The 22,098-nt window shown below is 42.8% G+C and overlaps 2 protein-coding genes across 5 annotated transcripts in view; one reads left to right on the top strand and one right to left on the bottom strand.

The window, feature by feature from the left end:
- Positions 1–22,098, bottom strand: part of LOC306822700 (uncharacterized protein) — a 223,317-nt gene that overhangs the window by 115,910 nt on the left and 85,309 nt on the right. The window lies entirely within an intron of this gene.
- The window catches only part of LOC306822718 (V-set domain containing T-cell activation inhibitor 1-like), a 217,145-nt gene that overhangs the window by 31,738 nt on the left and 163,309 nt on the right, over positions 1–22,098 (top strand). For 2 of the 4 annotated variants that reach the window (XM_079341899.1, XM_079341897.1), the window contains exons 2-4: positions 179–490; positions 2,654–2,935; positions 15,934–16,212. In XM_079341899.1, the coding sequence (XP_079198025.1) occupies positions 179–490; positions 2,654–2,935; positions 15,934–16,212 (873 nt within the window). The remainder of the gene's footprint in view (positions 1–178; positions 491–2,653; positions 2,936–15,933; positions 16,213–22,098) is intronic. The other 2 variants (XM_079341898.1, XM_079341896.1) reach the window with 1 other exon arrangement.

Raw genomic sequence — 22,098 nt, forward strand, 5'->3', positions numbered from 1 at the left:
TCTTTAGAAACATCAGCTCCTGGACTACTTTCAGCTTCTACTCACTGTGGAGGACAGCTCACTCAACTAAACACACATCAAGACTGTATATCCAGCACTACAACATGTTGATGCTCCATTCACTGACTTTACTGTTTTCATGGAAACAAACTGATTCACTCTCATGTTTGTGTTTCAGTTAAAGTGACGGTGAAAGAAGACAGTGATGCTGTGTTACCGTGTTCCCTCAGCACCAAGGAGAACATCCAGACCTCGGTCTTTGACTGGAAGAAAGATGGTCAGGGTGTGTTCTTTGACAGATATTCTGGTCAAGACACGACAGGTCAAGACAAACAGTTTGAAGGTCGAGTGTCACATTTTAACGAGGAGCTGAAGAACGGTAACGCCTCCATAAAGATCAGGAAGACGACGGTGTCTGACAGTGGAAACTACACCTGTATTTTTCCTAATCTGCAGCCGAGACAAACGTTCACCATTGAGCTGGTTGTTGGTGAGTTTTTTTTTTTAATAATATTTAAAAACATTGTTAGTAAGATGAGCCTGTGTACATGTGGAGTTCAAACTAACCACTTGTCCACCAGCGTCCGACTCTTTGACTCTTATTACAAACAAGTGTCCTCTCTCCTGCTGCAGCTTCAGCTGGTTTATAAAGTCAGAGACTGAAGCTTTGTATTCAGATTTTAGATGATTTAATATAACTGGATAAAATGTTACTTTCATAGTCTGAACCTGAAGCACATCTGCTCTATATGTCATGTTAATAACATCACACACATTCTCTAACTTTATATATTTTCTTTTTTCTTTCAGAGTGCATCTTAACATGTTGACATTCTTTACATTAACGTATATTTTTGCCTCTCGATGTAACAGTTTTAATTTGTTTATGCTGATTGGATGTTACGAGGCAGACACATGTTCATATCATCAGGAGAAAGTAAAGACTCTGAGGGTTCATGTAGTGTGTTAGCCTTTCTTGAATCCTCGATTCAGGACGTGTGATAAATGATTTCTCAAATAAAAAAAGTTTTATTTTGCTTTTTTTTCTTTATTTCCATTTTTAAAACACAATAAATGTACCATACAACGGGCCATTAGGTTGAAATGTTCAGGATATTTGACTCAACTTATCTATAATATCTGTATGAAGTTTCATGTTGACAGACTGAACAGGCTCAGAGATATTTGACAAAGTGCAGTACAGAGCATGTCCAGCAGGTGTCCACAGAGCGCTCTTAAACTTTTATAAAGTTACCAAAATAAGATAATTCACCTCACTTTGAATCAACAAAAAGTGATTTAAAATGTGTGAAAGTCTTTGATTCTGCCCTTTAAAAATAAATGTTTGTAATTTAAATACATTTTATACAGTTTTTATAAATTACTTACACCTCTACAAATATTTAAATCAAGTTTTTGTGATTCGTTCATGTCCCACTGTTGCTCACATTACCTAACGGTTAACTTCCGGGTATGCTCAGGCAGGTAAATTGATTGGTTACAAATTTTGGGCCTTGTCATGGTGTTGACTTCTCATTGGCAGAAGCTAGCTGTCAATCAAAGTTAAGTAGCGCACGAGTACAGATGCAATGTTTTAATTGGCTGATTGAGTTAAAAGTCCGACAGGCTCGCGGCTCCTGTTCACAGAAAGACGCTGATTGGTTTGTTTGGTTGCTGGGCGTTTACTGATTGTATAGATACCGAACATGATTGGTCCAAAGTTTGTTTTAATAATTAAACTTTGACAGAGAATTAGCTGTTTCGGTAGATTGACAAGCGACCGTGAAACTAACCGGAGGACACGATGGACTTTTATTTAATGAATTTATTCTTCAACTTGAACACAAAGCAGCTGTTTTTAATCAGCGGAATGTTTTTCAGTGAAATGAGCCGGTGTTTGTTTCAAATGTCTGGTTTTCAGTCTATAAATACATTTGAACGGCGGCTCGTCGCGAGACCTTCTGAGATGCTAACGGTTTAAAACGGTAAAGTATGACGTCACTGTTTAAAATATTTTATCCTTTAACAGTCATTTTTAATTCCTCTGTAAAAACGAAAAGCTGAGCTTTCAAACTATATATAATATGTTTGTAGTGATGTTTACAGTCATAAGAAAAAACGTCTTTTTGTAGTTAATTAGTCTGAACGTTTGTATTTGGGGTCGCGCGCATCCTCCGCGTGTTAAAAGATTAAAGGACAGAACTAAGGAGGAACCAGGTGAGTCCTGATGATGTCATCCTCTGCCTGTCACGTGCTAAGGTTGACCCCACAGACCTGATACCACTCAGGAATATTTAAAGTATTTCTAATTCACTTCAGTGAACATTATCCTTCAGTTTGTGACGTAAAGACTCACAACACGTCAGTTTAAAGGAATCAATCAAAGCTTTTTGTACGTTAATATAACCATGAGTCCTCCTCACCTAGCAGCTCTGATGAAGGGGGTTCAGGTCAGGTGGTCTACAGGGTCCTTCAACATGTCAGCCTGCTGGGACAAATAATCTGATTTATTATTGAGACATGAATTTAGCTTCTCTATTCTTCCTTTTATAAACCTCTTTAATCAGATATGTGATGACCAGAGGATTCACATGATTACATTTCTGATGCTGTAAAGAACCTGAATCATTTCTTATTTATTCTCTGTTCACAGTTGCATGTCGAGAGCCGTCTGTCACCTCACTTGATCCAACAAGTGACCAGGCCGTGCTGCAGTGTAAAGTTAAAGGGGCGTCTCCAAAACCTACAGTGGAGTGGAGGAACAGTTCTGGAAACATCCTTCATGCTGAAGAACCACAAGTCACTAAACATGAAGATGGCAGCTACGACATCATCCTCAACAAGACTGTGACCAAGACCGACACCTACAGCTGTGTGGTCACACAGGACGCCATCTGTCATCAGATTAAATCTGACATCTCGATTCACATCAACGGTGAGATTCTCCTTCATAATAATTAAATGTGTCTTTGTTTTAGCTCACACTCAGTGTTGGAGCCATTTTGTACTGTGTGTTCAGGTCATTACCTGATTGCCACAGTAGGTGGCGTATTGGACAGCAGTAAGGTGGAAAGGGGAAAAGTAGAAGAAGAGGTGATTGTTCCTCAGGTGTGCTGCTTACCGGGGAGAAGCACACCGTTTTTGACCGCCATTTACATGCTAATAATTGAACCTTTCTTTTGTCTGTTTCAACAAGTTACTAATGAAAGTGTAAAACAGGGACTTTATTGGTATACAGTGATAAATAAATACAACTTGAACAAGTCCGCAGATGTTTGATTTACAACGTAGACGTGTAGGAAGGACGACGTGTCAGTTACAAATATCCCGTTAGCAGCCGCTCAGTGATTGAGCTCAAAGCAGTGTATACAGGGATTCAGTCCCATTGAACCATCAGGTAAATGTGTCCACCTGAGAGCAACGTTCAAATCTAAACTGGGACTCTGTTTGATGAATCACCAGTGACAGGAGAGATAATGAACTGGGACCATTGAGAAATCACCAAAGTCCCAGTGAGCTGTAGTGAGAGAGAAGAAGTCAAAGAAGGTGACGACGAGATTTCACTCCAAAAGTGGAGTCAAGATTTAAAGATGTGTCCGAACGTCTTCTCTGTGTCCGAGCTTCTTCATGATGGGAGTCAGAAGTTTTTAGTCAAAGTGAAACTGAGTCCAACTCTCCAAAGATTCACAGAGTTTATCTCCTTTTCTTTATTCCAACCTTTAAACATTCAGTAAGTCTCAAACAGCCTGTTTACCTTTACAATGCTTTCACTGTTTACAACATGTTTTTCCTTCTTCTGTTTCCAGGAGCAGAGAAATCTTCCTTTTGTCTTTGAATAATAATAATAATACATTTTATTTGTAAAGCACTTTACATTTTCTAAATCTCAAAGTGCTCCAGAGTTTCTCCTCTGATCAGACAAAAGTTCTGGGTTCTCCAATCAGATCTCAAGGGGGGCCCTCGCCGCCCCTCTGGACCGGGGCCCCGCTTTGCTTAAGAACACTTCAGTGAGATTTTCAAACTCAGCATTAACTGTTGATACGACTAAGAGGATTATAAAGTTGAGCTGTTACACAGTTAGATTTATTTTCTGAGTAATGGCGTCTTTAACGATTTCAAAGATCCCGATATTTCTCCACACGGATGTAAATGTAAGTCAGGACTTCTGTGCACACGCCTGCAGACAGATGAACGCTATGCAGTCAGCTTCCACAATCACAATCATCAATACTTTATTAATCCCAGGAGGCAGCACCATCCTGACAGCTGCACTAAAACAGAGTCTATTAGTAGAAATATATTTATATCCAATGAAATCTGAAAACAGCAGGAACATGAATCCAACATCAATCATCACGTTTGTGCTGTAAAAAGAGCAGAGAGTGAGGACAAGATGGAGGATATAGACTTTTCTTATGTTGCTCTATGTGTTCATGTACAGATTATTAATTCTTCTTACCTGGCACAGTTTGAACGTGTCATGAAGGAGTTTGGAGTTTAGAGTGTGTGAGGTGACCCGGGGTCAGAGGGAGGAGACGCTCACAGTTTGATGGTCACAGGCAGGAAGTCTCTGGCCTGTGTGTCACATGTTTCACTCAGCTGGAGTTTGCAGCTTGTTGTCTTGCTCACACGCATGATGCAGGTTTGGCTGCCAGCATTTTGTGCTTGTTAAAGGAAGTGAGGGGGCTTTTTTTTTAACCAGATGAATGACACAGATCCGACCTGTGTGCAGTTCACACTTTGTTGTCAGCGTGAGATATGTGCACGCTGTCTGTGCACAACAGAGGAGACGAAGGATTCCAGGGGTAAAGTGGCTGCTCTGTGGTAACCATGGATACCAGCCGCTTCATGCTAACACTCCCGAGCTCACAGCCCTCGCTTTTCTGCCCAGACAAAATGCTCGGTGGACACGAGACGAGCGTGGACAATAGATATGAAAAAGTCAAGTCAAAGTTTATTTGTTTAGCACCCTTAAAAAAAACTCTTCAGCTGACCAAAATGCTTCACAGGCAGAACGCCAAAACAGAATCAAATAAAGACAAATCCACACACTCACATCATCATACATGTAGAGGCATACAAACATACATGTTCACACAGTAGAATAAAATCATTACAAATATGGGGCTTGTTTCAGCTGGGTGTTTTTGAGTTGTGACTTGAATGGATGTAATGAGTTAGTTTGTGTTGGTGCCCGTGACGGGGGTCAGCCTGGGCTCGAGGGACAACAAGGAGGGACTGATCGGAGGACCTAAGTGGACGTGGTGGGGTCTAGAGGGTTAAAGGAGGGGGGGGGGGGCTGGACCATGCAGGGACTTAAGAACAAGTCACAGAATTTGGATTGAGGGAGTTGTGCAGTCGTCCAGGCGGGACGTAATGGATAAAAAGGGTTTTATTTATGTTCACACATCTTGATGTGAATCTTTTAATGTTCCTACTCTGCAAACATTCGTCACCGTCTTTGTAGATGGACAAATATCTGTCCAGTAAAATTCAGTTTGAGAATCACTGATCTACGTTTGCAGCTTTGCAGTTGAGATTGCTGTAAAATGCGATCCTCTCCAGGACGTACACAGTCTCACAGTCGCTCAGCTTTCCTTTATTTTTCTCCTTCTGGATCTCAGCTATCTGAAACATCTCATAGGGGGGAATTAGCACCTCTTCCTCCGTGTCTTTCAGACGGGGATATTTCTTCAGATCAGCCCCGTAACAGGTCTGAATTTACCGAAGTGAGTGAGTGTTGGATTGTGAGAGCTGGAGGCGAACATACCAAACCGGATCATTTGGTTGGTTTGCCGGTAAACTCGGTGCCAGATCTGCGCTAACTGATGTGGCATTGTTTGTGCCTATGAAGGATCTGAATGGCAGATGTTAGCCAGAAATGTAAAGAGTGAAACTGGAAGGTGGTGCCATATTCAGATCTGTTGGTTCGGACCGCACTGTTGAATAATTCCTCAAAGTTTTTCTGACCAGACGTGTAGATGCAGATGGCTGGAAAATGCTCCTCACTTAGATCCTCTTGTTCCTCTTTACACACTTGTCAGCAAGTTTCCAGACTTTGTGCAATATGCCTTCGTTCTCTCTCTTGAAGTATTTGACCTTGACCTTGTGGCTCCTCTGTGCTTGGCAGGAAGTGTACATGTCATGGACACAATCTTTAACCATACTCAGCGGGATGTCTTGGTTTTTCTCTCGGAGAGGGAAGTTGAAACGGATCTGAGGGGAGACGAAGACGATCATGAAGGGCAAAGGTCATTCAAGGTCATTGAACCACATGAAGCTAGCTGGTACAAAGAGTTCCTCTGAGTGACAGAATACAGACATGCAGATGATATTCACTGGGATCAGGAACGATGGTTCAAACGAGGTGAAGTTCAGTGTATCCATGCAAAAATCCAACATGCAAAAAGCAGACTAACTGCTGTGTTTGACCTCACACATTTATTTATCAATGATGTGGATGATTATCTAAGTATGGTAGAATGGGCCGATCTAAAGCGGACCTTTGTTGTTAAAGTGACGTGTGGTCGACTTGTTGTTGAATGATTGTGTGAGGAACAGGAAGTGTAAAAGACTGCAGGCAGCATCCAGCCGCAGAGTCAGAACAGGGACATGAAGGTCAGCATGTTTGTCTGCAGCGCTGCAATCAGGACAACTCAGGAATCTACAAACACACAAAAACAACAAGTTCACTTCAGTCTGCAGTGTTGATTCAATGTCTGTCATGATGGAGCTTTAAAGAAAAGTCTGCTAGTCCAAAGTGAGAGCTAGCAGTCTGCAGAAAGAGCTGATGCTGCAAACGTTGGGAGGTCTTTGAATGAGATGAGCGGTCCTCAGCACAGGTCCAGGACCTGCCGCTCTCTCTTTATATATCTTTGTGACCAGACGGGTCCAACGTCCTCTGACACACATGAACACTTTTAGATTTCCAAATGATGAAGGAGGAGCTCCTGTGAAAGTGTGAAGGTGCGAGTGTGGTAGGAAATGACTGTGGTCATGTCTTTGTTTGCTGCCAGCTGCAACAAAACAAACACACGGACAACTTTCCAACATGTTTGAACAGAATAAAATGCACGCTACATCTTGTTTTCATTTCTACATTTTTTAAAGGTAGCTTCTTCCTTCTTCTTTTTTGAACATGCAGCAACCTTTAATTTCTTCATTTTCTGTTTAAAACATGGTGAAATATGCTTTTATTACTGATGCTCATTTTCAAAAGTAAATATTCTAAATTATATTTGAAAGATGCAAAAGCGTACCCCTATTTCCTAAATGATCGGCAGGTGTGTAAATTGTCAATCAGAACAGAAAAATATATAAAAAGAAAAAAACAAGATCTGTAAAATATTGGAACCCCTTATTTGATTGAAAATGTAAAAAAAAAAAAAGAAAAAAGAAAGGTGTCAAATGTTGAAGCTGAGAAATGTCACTGTTCTGGGAAAGAAAGAAAGAAAAAACAAAATGGCGGCAACATGTTTGAAAGAAGATGAAACAGAGACAACATAAAGGCGAGTAGAGAAGGAGTCATGGAACAGCTGACCATGTGATTATCTGACAACAGGTCGAGGTCACATGATGGGCTCGGCAGTAGCTGGGTCCAGTGTAGTGTTGCTAGTTGACTTCCTGAGCACTGCCGAGGACACCTTGAGCAACACATTGTACCTTCTCAGGAGCGCTCGCTGTGTGCAGCCCTCTCACTCTGACATGTGTCCGTTAGCTCATGTTGACATGGATCCTGTGTGTGCACACGCGTGTGCTGACCATCAGACCATTAAAGGGATATTTCACTCATCTGCATGAAGCTGTGTATCTTTAGAAACCTGCTCCTGCTTTCTGCCCTGATTTTCCCCGGAGACGGGAAAGCTCCACATTTCTTTTTTGAGGAGGAAAAAATCCTCATTTCATCGGAGGCTGTTTTAGTTAGAGGGGGTGAAACTACATCGTGCTTTTGACCCTCTGAAGCTACAAACCTGTTGAAGGTCAGTGGGCGGGGCCTCACTGTCAGAATCTAAAATCTGATTTGGATGAAGAGGATTTAGGAATCGGAAGTTTTTCTACCAGCCGCAATATAGCGGCGAGCAGTTGAGGCTGATGGAGGAACGGGGGGCGGCGCTGAAGACGAGGAGCCCGGGCCGGCTCGAGTTGAGGCGGGCTGGTGCTGTCGGTGGTTTGTCTTTGGACACAGGCAGAGAATCTGTTTGAATTCCTAAAATGCCGATTCCTTCTGAAATGTGGGAAACGGCCGAGGGAAACGTGCGGATGTGTTGTAGAACGTAAACAGAGCGCTTTAGCTTCAGTGGGAGTGGCCTGCGGTGCAGTGCATTCTGGGAGCACAGCTGGCAGCGACTTTAACATTTATTTCACATGTCTCCTACACGTATGACCAAAGGTCAAGGTTCATGTTTCCACGGGTGAAGTGTCCTTTAAGAAAATAAAAAAACACTTTTTTTTTTCCTTCTGTGAAGCTGTTGGAGCTGTTCTTCTGTTTTTGTTCGCTCTGTGGTTCATGAAGGAGGATGTGATGATCGACTGGATCAAAGGCTGTAAGATCCAAAAGGATGAGAAGTGATGGGGTACCGGTGTCTGCTGCCATCAGAAGGTCCTTAGTGACCCGGACCAAAGCAGTTCCTGTTCTATGACCAGGACAGAAACCAGACTGGAGTTTTTCAAACACATTATTGTGAGTGAGCTGATCTTGAAGTTGTGCTGCAACAGTTTTCTCCAGAGCCTTAGAAAGAAACGGGAGATTGGAGATGGGCCTGTAGTTGAACAGAACTTGTGGATCCAGGGTGGGTTTTTCCAGTAGTGGTCTGATGACAGCAGGTTTGAATGCAGGTGGGATATGGGCAGCCAGGAGGGAGAGGTTTCTGATGGTAGTGATGAGTGTAGAGATGGCAGACATGTTGGACTTCAGTAGGGCTGAGGGGAAAGGCTCCAGTGCACAGGTGGATGGCTTCAGTTCTCTGACCATGGCCTCCACCTCTTCCTGTGTGACACTGCAGAAGGAGCAGAGGGGTTGGACAGTCTCAGGGAGTGGGTGGACACTTTGATGGCTTGATGCAGGAGTGGTGGACAGGTGTGAACGGATGTTGTCTCACGTGCATGTTGCACCTGTCCTCTGTGTCCTCAGAGTGGCAGGGTGAAGGGGCTTTGAGAAGATGGTTTATTGTTTCAAAGAGTTGTTTGGAGTCACCGGGGCTGTTATTGATGATGCTGGACTGGAACCTGGACCCAGCATCCATCAGAGCTTAAGCCCTCTTGTGGTCCCTGTAGGCCTGTTTGTGGTGCAGTGCGTGAAAAGGAGACTGATCTGGATGTTAAGGGGGCGTGGAGGTCTAGGAGACTGCTCAGGGACTGGTGGTAAAAATCCACTGAGTCAGTGACAGAGAGGCAGTTTGCAGAGCTCGAGGAGAGAAGTTGAAGATCCATCTGTGTCCATGTTTTTGATGTTTCTGAAATGAATGTGCAGCTTTGGTTTGGTGTCGGGGGAGGGGAAGGGCAGCTCCACTGAAACAACCCTGACATCATAGACCTGGAGCTTCCTGATGAGCAGCTCGAGTGTGTGTTGTTGGAGGGTGAGGGAGTCCAGGAGCTGGAGGACATGAGGGGGTGTGGACATGAATCTTTAAATGTCCCAGGATTCTGGTGTTTGTAGATGTTGGACAGAGCGTTGGAAGGAGAGCAGATATTTCCAGCATGAAAGCTGAGTTGGGTTTTGGGGGCCGCTCGATGAGAAGCACAGTCATGGGATGAGTTTACATTTAAATGCGAGACAGTGGCAGGAGGAAGTTGTAGGTAGTAGGATGGGGGACGAGTCCAGGTCCTGTGGGTGGATGATAGCGAGGCCACCACCACGGCCAGTGCTGCAGGCTGCCTCTAAGTAACTGTAGCCAGGGGGACAGGCTTCATTTAGGGCAGAGTCAACCTCTGGCTGCTGCCAACTTCCTGTCACACACAGGAAGTCCACTTTTCTTTCTCTCATGTCTCTTCAGTCAGCCTGGATTTATTCTTGATGGATTGAGTGTTGAGGAGTCTGTGGGCTAAATCTCTGTAGAGGTCGCAGGGCGGTCAAATCCAGTCCGCTCAGGCTGGAGTCCACTCCACCAAATGTGTCCAGCCCAGAGTGCGGAGGTCTCTCCTTGTTGTCCGGGCTGGACTGTGGAGGTCTCTCCTTGTTGTCCGGGCTGGACTGTGGAGGTCTGGCTGCATTTCCTGTGCAGATGTTTGCTGGAGAAACGGCGTTCCCATGACGGATGACCATAGAGACGGGATGTTTGTAGCAGAGCGGCGATGAGGTTTATGGAGGGTTAATTTTGGGCCGGAGCCTCGATGGATGTAACGAGGACGGAGGAAAAGTCCAAGCTGGCTGATGATTGGCTGTTTAAATCCAAGAGTGGCTGCAGGGTTTAGTTGGTGGAGCTGCGAGCTGGAGGATGGAAACGCCATCATGCTGGCCAAGGAGGGAAAGCTGTGGAGCCTCGCTGACTGTTGGCCAGATGTTTGCTCCAGGTGTTGGAAGCGGTGGAAGGGAGGACAGTTTTCCGTCAGGGTGGTCAGAACCAGAGGGCCCGTTTCCCCGTGGGTCCAAGTTTGAAGAGTGTTAAGGCGAGACACTACAGGTGAATAGGGTAAAAAAATTAACTCACAGATATCAATATGAAACTTCTACAGTTGATTACTTATGTTAAGACAAATATTTTTAATATTACAACTTTTCTGAAATATGTTTAAATATGCAAATAAGGCATTATTTAATGAAATAAGCGCTAATTTGCATACATTGGGGGGATATAAATCTGAACATTGGAAATGGCCAGGTTCAAAATTATTTATTCATTTAGTTAACATATTAGATATAAAGTGATTTACAGAGGGGATTTTAGATATCTCTTTTTATCACTTCATTAATCAGAAAATACTATCAACAGACCTAAAACATGTCCACACAGAACTCAAAGTTCACCTGAGTGTTTACAGGTGATAGTTGTACATTCCTTCTCCATGTAGGCTGTTTGTATCCTCACTTCAATGTCCTGGAAACAGACTCATGATCAGCTTCATGTTCTTGGTTTTTGCCACCAAATAGAAAATCTGTAAAAGTAAAACTGACCAACAATAATTGAGATGGCACTTTATTCTATTTTTATAAATCCATCTTTATTCCATCCATAAATAAAAACAGGCTCCTGTTATTACAGAGCTGTAATATGTTACACAGAGTTTCTCACAGAATGACGCGTGAAGGACGAGCGCAGCTCGCAGCTGGACATTTATTGCACTCAAAGTCATTCTAACCATATTTTTTACTTTATTTCATTTGTTTTATGAAAATGTTGAATATATGTTTGTAAGTCATTTAAAATGATGCTCTAATGTGCACAATGCAGAGTGAGTTAGGGTGCGTGTTTGTGTGAAACGAAGAGAGACTATCAGGCTGTGTGTGACACACTGTCCCCTGAGAGTATGAAATATAAACTCTGCAGCATGTTTAGACCCTGATCTCACACAATTCAGACAAATAATCAAATAAACAAAGCAGCTTCTATTATTATTATTTTAGCAGTTTCTAGTATCAACTGTGCAAACATAAACGAGCAGCCACGGCTGTGTGGCGTGCGCGTCACTTTTACATTTTTCTTTTTCTTCATGGTAGTTTGAAAGATTAAATGTTCACGGACTGAATAAGCCCAAAATCTCAAAAATGATCAGTGCATAAAAAATGGGTGTTTTTGCTTTAAAGACCAAAATAATGTCCCACTAAATGATAAATGATCTTCACACAGACGACTGGTAGAAGAGAAAACTTTCTGCAGATGTTTGTGACATTCTTCATCTGTGTGTGAACATCTGTCTGAACACTGAAGCAGATTTCAAACAGACAGAAAAAGGACTCAGAGATGAGCGTCTAATCTGGTGTAGAGACTTTTAATAGCTCTCCTTCCATCTTTGTACAGCGCTGTGACCAATAAAGCCGTTTACACTGCTGACACACGTCCCGTCATTACTGCGGGTGCAGACGCCGTCACACGCTGCCTGTCACCTGACAGGAATGAAAACACATCCACATGGATTGTGTATTGAAAGCTGAGTGCACGCTGTGCTGGGAGAGACAGCCACACAGACCAGAGCAGGTCACAATGATGCATTCACTGAAAACAGGGATTTCTGGTTCCCTCAGTGAACCTTGTGGAGTTGTGCTCTGACTGAAAGAGTGTGATATTAAAGTGAAGGGGGGCTCGGCTGGCGTTGTTACTGTGATTGATTATTGTAAAGTCTGGATGTGAACCATGACAGCTTTGAATCTGCCTCACATGGATCTTTCCATCCCTCAGCTGATGCTGCACATATGAAACAGGAGACTTTGAGATGTGTGCAGGATCAGGATGTGACTTTAAAGCTCAATGTGTTCTTCAGCTCTGAATGAACCTGTCAGACTACATGATCCTCTGTTCAGCAGTCAGTAGCTGACAGCCTCATGATTCATAGAGAGCTGCTTACTCGAGCTGGGTTTCCATTCAGGAGATTTCAGTCACAGAACCAATTTGACTTGAATAATTGTAACTCTAACTTGGTGCATTATTAAAGATATTATTGTTGAATGAAGCCCAAAGCAGTGCCATTAATCATGTACTTTTTATTAAACATGACCAAAACAAAATGTCATAATTTAAATCACAAGGCAGGCAGTGTAAACAAGGTGGCTACAAACACATAGTAAACTGAGGACATTCACTCTGCTGCCTGTGACTGTCTCACTAAGGTTTTGTGCAGTATGACACATCGGTTCCAACAAACATCTAACAACTGTATCAGAAGAGAAACAACCAAAAGAGACAATCAATCATACAAATGAATCAATAATGAATCAATCAAAGTAAACAAGCAGACATGTAAAAGGTTCTGAGTTGTCGTATAGTGCAATAAGTCAGGTTGTCAGGTATGAATCTGTTGCTCTGGATGTCCAACAGTCACAAGTTAGTGCGACTCTCTCTCTGCTAACTTCAGCCATGTTGGGATGTTTCACGTCTGCATACATGTTTGGGACTGTCACTTCACTGAACTGTTAGCATGTTGCTATAACGTAGCGTGGCTCCAGAGTCTGTATAAGGAAACCATCATTTTCAACAACGCTGTGTGGTCGTATGTCCTTGTATATAAATGTTGTGACAGGTTATTTTCTGCTCTCGCAGAGAGTTTGCTGCTAACCTTCATACAAATGTCTTCTCCAGCTGCTTCGGGTCCGACGTCTTTGCAGACTGCGTTTCCGGGTGGTGTCTCCATAAATGATTTCAGACACAATATTTCACCTCCACGCTGCAGATCTTGTAGATAGTTTTGCTCTTGTCCAGTTCATTGCTGCCTTCGTGTTTTTTAAATCCAAAACAGTTTGTTGGTAGTGCCTTCAGTGCTCCCGCCATGTTTAACTCTTTCCCCGCCAGAGAATTCTAGAATGTTTGCCAGCCAGCGCCAGCCTTTTTCACCATTTTCACCAATCTTTCAAGACTCACAGAATATTTTGTTCTTTGAATATGTAAATATTGAATACATCAAAAGAAAGATCAGAGCCTCTGCTTTCATATACAAAAAACTATTTTATTCAAACTTCATTCAATCTTTTTTTATCAGCACTTGAATATCGGCCATTTTCACAAAAAAACCACATTCCGGACAAAAAGCTGAGAAAACAGCACTTTTGTAAAACACACTTATTTTCAAGAAAAAAAAAGTGATTTTGAGTTTACATTTGGATTCTTTTTACTTTTATTTGCCAACTACAGTTATATTTTAAAATAAATAACTAAAATAAATAAAAATGATTACATAAAATTATTAATTTTCTTTGAATAGTGTAGCACTACAACATTTACAAACTATATTATACATTTTTCTTCTCTTATACACTCAGAAATACTTTGTTTTTACAAACACTTAAATATCATTATTATTTTCAATAATAAAACATTAGTTGAACAAAAACCTGATCAAGAGAGACAACCGTGTCTCCCAGGGAAGTGCCTTCTCCGCAATAGGGTTTCATGTTGTAACAGTACTCTGTGTCAGAATCGCAAAGGATGTAGGATTTGAACCCATATTTGACAGGTTTTTGGGGATTGTATACCCTGAACGCTAGCCGTCCACGCCACAGAAGCATACCCTCATCAATGCAAATGTTGGTGTTAGGTTGATACATTTGACTGAATTTAGATATAAGGTAATATAAGACAGGGCGGACTTTGTACAACCTGTCAGTGCTATTTGCTGGCCTTGATTCATAATCATTGGAGTGTAGAAATCTCCATATGATTTCAAACCGGTTGCGGGACATGACCTTGTTGAAGTAGGGGGTGGCCAAAATGTCATCTGTAGACCAGTACATTTCAAGGTCAGGCTTACGAATGATATGATCAAGAGCAGCAGCATCATTTAGAGGTCCAGGATTCTCAGTGAAAAGAAAGTCTTTTGGCTGCCAGTTCATTTCTTTCCACATCAGATTACCTGGACCAGGACCTGCACCTGGCTGGTTTACAGACCCTCTTGCTTGGTCACCAGGTACTTGACCTCCACCACACCCATAAGATCCACAGGTCCGACCTCTGCCTCTTTGCTGTGTTCGACCTGTAAATAATTAGAAAGACATTTTTTTTATTCAACAGTGTGATGTGCACAAAGAGAGAAACGTTATTTTTCGGCCTCTTCATATCACATCTTACCTTTTTCACCTTGAGTAGTTCTGTGTAAAGGACACCTGGGCCTTGAATCCCTGGACTCTGTGTGTAAAATGACAGTAAAATGTCAAACAAATATTCATTTGGTAAATAGTTTGTGTACAAAATGAAAGCTAAATTATTTCTTTTTTTATCTTCTCTCACAAGTTAGCAGATGCTCTTGTCTTGTAGTATCTAATAATCATACAATCCAAGTAACATACTATCAAACTAAATAAAATATGTTATCATGACTCACCTCTTGCACCTACGTGTATGTCTGGACCTTGGAGACCTGGACTCTGTGTCTGGAAATTACAATAAAATGTCCGTCAAAAATTCGTTTTGTACATAGTTCATTTACAAAACTGAGAGATATGTTATTTCGACGTCACGTTATCATGAATTATCAGATGCATATGCTATCACGGTGAATAAAAAAATAACGTGATCATATCTTACCTCTGACACGTCCTGAATCCCTCCATTCACTGTCGCCGCTGCTGTCTTCATCCAGATCAGTTTCACGGAGGTCAAAAAATGAATTATCAGAGTCTGTATCGATAATTAACTCTGTAGTTTCCGCAGCCGAATATCTCCTTGCTGGCGCCGGCATATACGGCTAATGTTGACTTTTTGACGCGCGTCAAACTCACATACAGACTGATAGAACACCGCCCGCTGGAAAATAAGGACGAAGAAAATGTTTGTTTTTTTTCTCTCTACTTTCCCGCGGGTGGTCTTGTTTGTTGGTTTTTGACCCTACAGTCCTGTAACTTTTTCACAATGTCCGCCAGAGCGCCCCCTATCGTATTACACTGAAAACACCAATTGACGGAATATTCCGTCAATGGCGGGGAACGGTTGGGTTCCAAATGACGGAATATTCCGTCAATGGCGGAGAATGAGTTAACAACGCTCGCGCTCCTCACCGAGCGACGAGATCTCGCGAGATCTCTGGCTGTCCACGCGAGACTACTCTGCTTTAGACTGCAGGCTGCATTACACACAGGAGGAGACTATTAAATAATCGATTTTAGGATTTTATGAATCGATATCGGGCCATTCAAAGGAAAATCGATTAATCGATTTTTTAACCCAGCCCTACTGCTTACAGTGATGTCACTTTAAATATACTGTGTTTGTACTGATGCTTTTAAACAGATCACTGTGTGACTCTGCTGATCATCCTGTTACCTTCATGTGCATTTCCCCTCTGTGTCCACAGGAGCTGCTTCAGAGCCCCTTATTAAAACCCTCGACCAATCAAAGGAGCAGGCCGTGCTGCAGTGTTTAGTCAGAGGAGCGTCTCCTGAAGTTACAGTGGAGTGGAGGGACAGTTCTGGAAACATCCTTCATGCTAAAGAAAGACAGGTCACAGAAAGAGGAGGCAGCTATGACATCATCCTCCAAACCACTGTGACCAAGAGCGACACCTACAGCTGTGTGGTCACACAGGACGCCATCAAACAGCGGGCTGAGGCTGACACCTACGTTCACATCAGTGGTGAGAGAATATTACAGTGTGCAATTCTTTTCACTGTGTGAGAGATTGAAAGAAAGAAAGGATTCAAAGTGAGCGATGAAAAAGCATTCTTCAGACTGAAGACATCAATCTGTCTTTAGAGGACGGAGGTCCCAGTTTTAGTGGGATCTGAGATTCTTTCTAATCTGTGAGCTCTCAGTTAGTTGAAGCAGGGAGTGATGGGTCAGACTGACGAAGCCTCTTTAATCCACAAAACACCAAATGAACATGAAACTTGAGCTTTTCATTTCTCCACATTTATCTGGACGACTGCTGAAAGAAGCAAAGACAGAGAAAGTGGAGGTGTTGAGCTGAAAGTGGAGAAGACACGGAGCAGAGCATGTGAAAAGTGAAAAGATGAAAAGCAACACAAAGTGGTGCAGAAGTGAACGCCTCCGAATGGAAAGCACATTGAGAGTCAGATTGAAGGCAAAGAAAGCACACGGCCTCCATGACAAACTCTGATTCAGGAGTCGGCAGCAGGAAGGACAGCTGTTTGGTTTCTCTGCTTTCAACTGCACAAATACCCATGATGCAACGCTGCCCTCTGCTGGTGAAAAGCTGGAAGCACAATGAGAGGGTTTCTCTGCATGTTTTCACATCTGTGGAGTTTTAGATGAAGAAAAAAGTTTTAGAATATTTTCAGTTTTCTAAACAAAGAGCAGAAAAAAGATGAGTAAAAATAAGGAAGAAAGAGCAGAGTGAGAATAAATCCAAACAACAAGAAAGACTGGCTCTGATTGGATATCATCAGTACAGGAAGTGGAAGAGAGAAGCAGCTGAACAGGTGAGCTGGAGTGCTGTCAGCTGATTGGCTGTTTGGACAGGTTGCAGAAACAGGAGTGTGGTTGGCTGTCTGGACTTTCTAGAACAACTCTGCGTGTGTTTTGACGGTGTGTTTCCCAGCTCTCCTGAGCAGCTGTTTGTCCCACGCTTCCTTCAGGAGCTGTGAGACGCACGCTCTGGACTCAGGACTCTGCTTCAGAGGACTAGAAAGGGGGCTCGGCTCGGTTTGGTGCCTTGCTCAAAGGTCTGAGCTGTTAAAGCGGTGCAGAAAGGTGGGGGGTGATGTCATAGTGATGTCATGGAGCTGACACAGACAGGCTCTTTAGGGAGATCCAGTCCTCAGGTAAAGTCTGGCTTCACTCTGATCCTGGTCTGATCAGGTCCCAGAGAGAGTCCTGGAGGATCCACATGTGCTGCTCTCTTCTCTGCATCACAAACTCAACTCACTTTAAAGCACATTTGAACTTGAACACAGACTTTCCATGAAAACAGACTGTGTCCACTAGAGGGCGCTGTCAGCATGCAGTCACACACACACACACACACACACACAGGTGAAGCTTGTTGATCCTTTAATGAGCTAAAGTGTCACTTTCAGTGGTCTCTGAGAAGACTTTAAAAAGTCTCCCTAAATGATCCTTCCAGAATAAAAACCCTCTGAGAGCTCCAACTCCTGATTTCAAAGTCCTGCAGGTCAAAGTGTCAAATAAACGTCAAGTCCTTTAAAGCATCATCGAGCTGGAAACAGACAAACTGCACTCTCAACCATTCACACACTTTCTCTCTTTCAGGATCAGGATTCTCTGCTGGATGGGTCGTTACTGCTGCAATTGTGGGCGGTCTTCTCGTCTTGGTTGTTGGTGTTGTTCTCGTTGCCACAGGTCGCATCAAGCTGTCCTGTACTAAAGGTGAGTTAAAGAACATAAAGTCTACCTGTGTGTCTCTCTGTCAGAGTGGTGTCAGTAGTTGTCTGTCCTCAGTGCTCTTCACTCTGTTTTCTCCTCTCAGTCTGATCACTCCTGATTTAAGGTGAACCAATCAGAGAGCGCGCTGAATCAGTTTAAACTTTTGATCTCTGTGAGAGACCTTTAAGAACAGAGTGTGACTTCTATCTGACTCCACCTGTATCCACTCATTATTTCTGTAGCTGTGACACAGAGCAGCTATCTGCTCACTTCTCCATCCATCCATTATGTCTCCAGCTGAAACCATTCCTCCAATAACTCCATCCATCCATTATGTCTCCAGCTGAAACCATTCCTCCAATAACTCCATCCATCCATTATGTCTCCAGCTGAAACCATTCCTCCAATAACTCCATCCATCCATTATGTCTCCAGCTGAAACCATTCCTCCAATAACTCCATCCATCCATTATGTCTCCAGCTGAAACCATTCCTCCAATAACTCCATCCATCCATTATGTCTCCAGCTGAAACCATTCCTCCAATAACTCCATCCATCCATTATGTCTCCAGCTGAAACCATTCCTCCAATAACTCCATCCATCCATTATGTCTCCAGCTGAAACCATTCCTCCAATAACTCCAATAATCGATCACAAAAATTCATCGAGGGATTTTCGCTGCCTCGAGGCCTCGTTTAGTTTTTTCATCAAAACTTTGCTATGAGTATAAAAGACGTTTAATGTAGCTGCAGCTACCTGCTCCTCTCTCTGACACACAGATACTTCAGCGCTAACACACACACACACACACACACACACACGCACACACACACCATTGTTTCTCTTCTTTATTCTCATTTTGTCTGTTTTGAACCTGCAGGACACACACCAGTCAACAAACATGAAGCTGACCTCTGACCCAGCCTGCTGACCCTGTTTGTGTGTGTGAGGAGGTTTAAAGCTTCCTGTGGGACGATGAGGACGTCTTTGAGTTCAAGTCGCTGGTTCAGATCCCAGACTCTCCTGTCCAACATGTTAAAGTGCCCTTGAGCAACACTCTGAACCCTGCATGAAGAAGTGCTTTCTAACTGCTGGAATCCAAAACAAAGTGCTTGAAGCTGTGAAAGGTTCAGACTGCAGTGATGCTGTCCTCAACATGCTGTCCTCAACATGCTGTCCTCAACATCCACTTAGCTCAACATGCTGTCCTCAACATCCACTTAGCTAAACATGCTGTCCTCAACATCCACTTAGCTAAACATGCTGTCCTCAACATCCACTTAGCTAAACATGCTGTCCTCAACATCCACTTAGCTCAACATGCTGTCCTCAACATCCATTTAGCTAAACATGCTGTCCTCAACATCCACTTAGCTAAACATGCTGTCCTCAACATCCACTTAGCTAAACATGCTGTCCTCAACATCCACTTAGCTAAACATGCTGTCCTCAACATCCACTTAGCTAAACATGCTGTCCTCAACATCCACTTAGCTAAACATGCTGTCCTCAACATCCACTTAGCTAAACATGCTGTCCTCAACATCCACTTAGCTAAACATGCTGTCCTCAACATCCACTTAGCTAAACATGCTGTCCTCAACATCCACTTAGCTAAACATGCTGTCCTCAACATCCACTTAGCTAAACATGCTGTCCTCAACATCCACTTAGCTCAACATGCTGTCCTCAACATCCACTTAGCTAAACATGCTGTCCTCAACATCCACTTAGCTCAACATGCTGTCCTCAACATCCACTTAGCTAAACATGCTGTCCTCAACATCCACTTAGCTCAACATGCTGTCCTCAACATCCACTTAGCTCAACATGCTGTCCTCAACATCCACTTAGCTAAACATGCTGTCCTCAACATCCACTTAGCTCAACATGCTGTCCTCAACATCCACTTAGCTCAACATGCTGTCCCACTTTGTCATCAGCTCATCGCTCAGTTTGGATCAACAGAGCTGAACACCTCCACATCTGGAAACATCAGACAGTAAAAAAAGAACCGAGGCTGAGAGTCCTTCTGAGAAATTAATTTCAATGATTTAGCTTTCCTCTCCCAGCAGAGCGCGTTAGCATGTTTAGCTAAGTGGATGTTGCCTTACTACATCTCAAATGTTTTTCATTCATACGTCGCTGACGAAGCAGTGGGAGCAACTTGTGCTTACGTGTTTCAGCCAAAGACAAATCAAACGTGTGGCTGCAGGAGCTGGGGATCGAACCCCCAACCTCCCTGTAAAGAGACGACTGACTACCACTGAGCCACAGCCGCCCCTGTATGTACAGCTTATGTAAAAAGGTCATTTGAAGTCGTCCCCATGAATCTGTGTTTTAATTTTTTATTGCTCTGTCTTTCTGCTCCATGTGTCTGTGAATTCCCCCCGAGGTCAATAAAGTTTTTTGATTTGAATTTGAATGAGATTGAAATGATTTGAAAAGAATAAATGAGTGGATCCATGTTGTTCAGAATAAACCTGTGAATGTTGTAAGAAGGAGGCCGTGCTGTCCGGCTGCACGTCGTCCACAGACGAGTCAGATCTGAAGAGAGAAACCAGCAACCAGCTCAACAAGTCTTAAAGAAGCCACTCGGCACTTTGAAGGCCACGTTGTGTCATAGAGAGGCCACCTGATCACAGCATCTACATCTCATTTATTGATGCATCTGTCAATCATACACTTGAACATATATGATGTCATAATGTTGTGATGCTTCATGTCAGAAAGCCTCGGTCACTCTGAGCTACAGTCAGACACGACACACATCTCTGTGTCCTTCTTTCAAACTCTGAATAAGACTGATCCTGTGTTCAGGGGCGGGTCCAGACTCCTTTGACCTGGGGGGGGGGCAGCTGGTGCTGGTGGCACAGTGGCAGTGTGTGTGTGTGTCCATGCATCGAGGCTATAGTCCTCACACAGGCAGGTTCCCTCTCTCTCTCCCTGGTTTCTGACTGTATCCACTGTCCAATCCAATAAAGGCTAAAAATCCCTAAAAATAAATCTTAAAAAGAAGAACCAGCAGCTTGGCTTCATTCTCACTGTTGCACCAACATCCTGTTGTGAAACGACTTCCAGGTATCAACATGAAGAGTCTGGTTTCCTGAGAATCAGCAGAAGTGGGCCAACACATTCCTGACTGATACAAGGCAAGGCAAGTTTATTTATATAGCTTTTGTGACGGGGCGGGCGTGGGCATTTTTGGGCATTTTTGGGATTTTCTGTAAAACAATAAAATAAGCCACCTGGGGACTTGCACCCCAGGAGATACACAAATATTGGAACCAAAACAGGAAAATTAAAGACACATAAGTTTGAAAAAAACTGAAGAGGCAGAGTCGTTTTACCAAAATATAAAAAAAAAGGTTTTTATTATAGTCAATCAAAAGGAAACAAAATGTAGGTTGAACTGAAGCTGTAGGGAGGGAAAACTAAACACAAGGACCAAATACTAAGTGAATTAAAATAGTTTATTTTAATACAAACGAAAATAGTCAAAATCAAATTTACTAAATATATTAAAACACTAAAATCAAAAAAAAGGAATAGAATAAAAGTGAAAATACTGGATAAAGGAACAACTGTTAAAACTATCAAAAAAGGAAGAATGTTGCAGTAAGGCAGACAGTATATTTCTGATGTTCAGCCTGAGTGAATAATAAAGTTTTAAGGCTGATTTAAAGGAGTTGAGTGTGCCGGCAGTCCTCAGGTGTTCAGGGAGTTTGTTCCACAGGTGAGGAGCGTAGTGACTAAACGCTGCTTCACCTTGTTTGGTTCTGACTCTGGGAACACTGAGTAAACCTCTTCCTGAGGACCTGAGCGGTCTGCATGTTTTATATTCTACAAGTAGATCTGACATGTACTTAGGGCCAAGACCATTTAATGCTTTATAGACCAGTAGTAAGATTTTAAAGTGGATCCTCTGACACACAGGCAGCCAGTGCAGTGATTGAAGCACAGGTGTAATGTGCTCCACCCTCTTTGTGTTGGTGAGGACTCTGGCTGCTGCGTTCTGGATCAGCTGCAGCTGTCGGACAGATTTTTTACTAAAGCCTGTAAACACACCGTTACAATAATCCAGCCTGCTGAAAATAAAAGCATGAACAAGTTTCTCTGAATCTTGTTTGGTCAGAAAACTCTTGATTCTGATACAAAATAAATCTATAAATGCA

The sequence above is a fragment of the Symphodus melops genome (assembly GCF_947650265.1).
Source record: "Symphodus melops genome assembly, chromosome: 4".
Taxonomy (NCBI): domain Eukaryota; kingdom Metazoa; phylum Chordata; class Actinopteri; order Labriformes; family Labridae; genus Symphodus; species Symphodus melops.